The sequence below is a fragment of the Aplysia californica genome, unplaced genomic scaffold, assembly GCF_000002075.1.
Source record: "Aplysia californica isolate F4 #8 unplaced genomic scaffold, AplCal3.0 scaffold00217, whole genome shotgun sequence".
In the NCBI taxonomy this organism is placed as follows: domain Eukaryota; kingdom Metazoa; phylum Mollusca; class Gastropoda; order Aplysiida; family Aplysiidae; genus Aplysia; species Aplysia californica.
The window spans coordinates 289,828-291,460 of record NW_004797487.1 but is presented as its reverse complement, the minus strand read 5'-3'; the positions used below and the strand labels follow the sequence as shown (position 1 = coordinate 291,460).

General features: G+C 40.5%; 1 protein-coding gene across 1 annotated transcript in view; it reads left to right on the top strand.

Annotated features, from left to right (window-relative positions):
- Window positions 1-520: 520 nt before the first annotated feature.
- Window positions 521-1,633, top strand: part of LOC106011930 (endoglucanase E-4) — a gene marked incomplete in the record, with an annotated part of 3,349 nt that continues 2,236 nt past the window's right edge. The window contains 1 exon segment of the mRNA XM_013083210.2: window positions 521-681. Coding sequence (XP_012938664.1) covers window positions 521-681 — 161 coding nt within the window.

Here is a 1,633-nt window from a genome sequence, read left to right as displayed (position 1 = left end):
GGGGAGTCGAGAACTTTTGAGATGTTTAACCTTTAACTACTGCTACAAAAATGGCTATCTTGAAGAAAATATTTATCATTAATAAGTCTTCCTCCTTGTTCTTCAACGTTTTCTGCTTGAAGCATTTTGTCTTAGTGTTGCGTTCTTTCTGTGTCAAGAGAGGCTTTTGCCTTTGATGAAAATTTTGACAACCATGACATGGCTTTTCAAGAGACAAAATAGGTCTATTTATGTCTTTAAGTTTTGAGTGCGGAAGGGAGGGGTGTCACAATTAATTATGAGCAATCTTCCTTATTATTATTTATAAAAGGCTATACAATGGTGTTCGAATGTCTGTTGATACATGGGGCACGACATTGCGAAAAAAAGGTTTGCTACTCTGTGGTGACTCCTCTAATCCTCGGTACTTAAGACTTTATTGTGTTGTGAGTGCTGTAAAAGTCTTACTACGATTAAAAAAAGGTTTATTCACTCAAATTGGCCGAGCCTTCACAAAACATTTCTTTTCCCCGTAGCAAACATGGCTTTCATCTCGCTTGTGGCCGCTGCGCAGGGAATTGAACCCGATCGCTACCGCGTGTGGGCCAGGAGTCAGATCAACTACATGCTTGGAGACGGCGGGCGAAGCTACGTCATCGGGTTTGGCCACAACCCGCCCACTAGACCTCACCACGCCTCCAGGTAACTAACTCCTCGTGCATGTGGTGCAACTGTACTGTTATATATTATGCTAGCTGGGCCTTCTTTCGATGAAAGGAATGATCGGTGCATTAACATCAACTGAAAGTCGTAGTTGGCCTACTCTTTTTCCACTCTACTGGGATGGAGCTATAACTTCTGAGAGAAAAGTGACACGTGTGTCTCCAAGTTGCCAAATATGATATAATAGATGTATAGATTGATTCTCTGTTCCGCTTTCGTGGTTGTACACGCCATAGTTTCAAAGGTGTGGAGACTGCGTACGGCTAGCGAACGGAAGTCTCGCTTGTTTACAATGGCGTCTTAGAAGACTGACTTTCCCAAGATTAGATCTCAACGAAACTAATGAAAATCTGAAAATTAAACTACAGTGACTTCAGGCTCCTCAATGAAACTGTGCACCCTTTAAATTATTCTGAACCACCATTAATTTTGTCAAATTCAAAAGTTAAGTGGTTCCGAAGTTTTAGGATGCAAAGGTGATTTACTTTCACAAATTAAATACGAATGTATAGATAGAGATTGTAGATTGTAACGCGCATAGAGCTTGCTGGGAAGGGGAAATGTACGTCATTCGAATGCTATTCACTATGATTAACATACATTTTAATGGCAGATGTTAAAGTTAACTTTCACAAACCGGGGTGTGTGATGTAATGGTTATATCCAGCGCACACTGCAGAAAGTTTCGTCAAAGCCCCCATTTTGTGTTGAGGTTTTTATCCCCGGATCGACGTTATTTAGGTCAATAGGGTTGGGCTTCGGAGCATGACTGTTTGGGCCAACTTGGACTGAGAGGGATACAACCTTCTAACTGACAGACCAAGAAACTCGATAAAAGAAAAACAAGAAAATTGAAAAAAAAATTAAGAAGAAGACAAAAAAACCAACAAACAAACAAACGAACAAATACACGAACAAACAAACAGCTCTC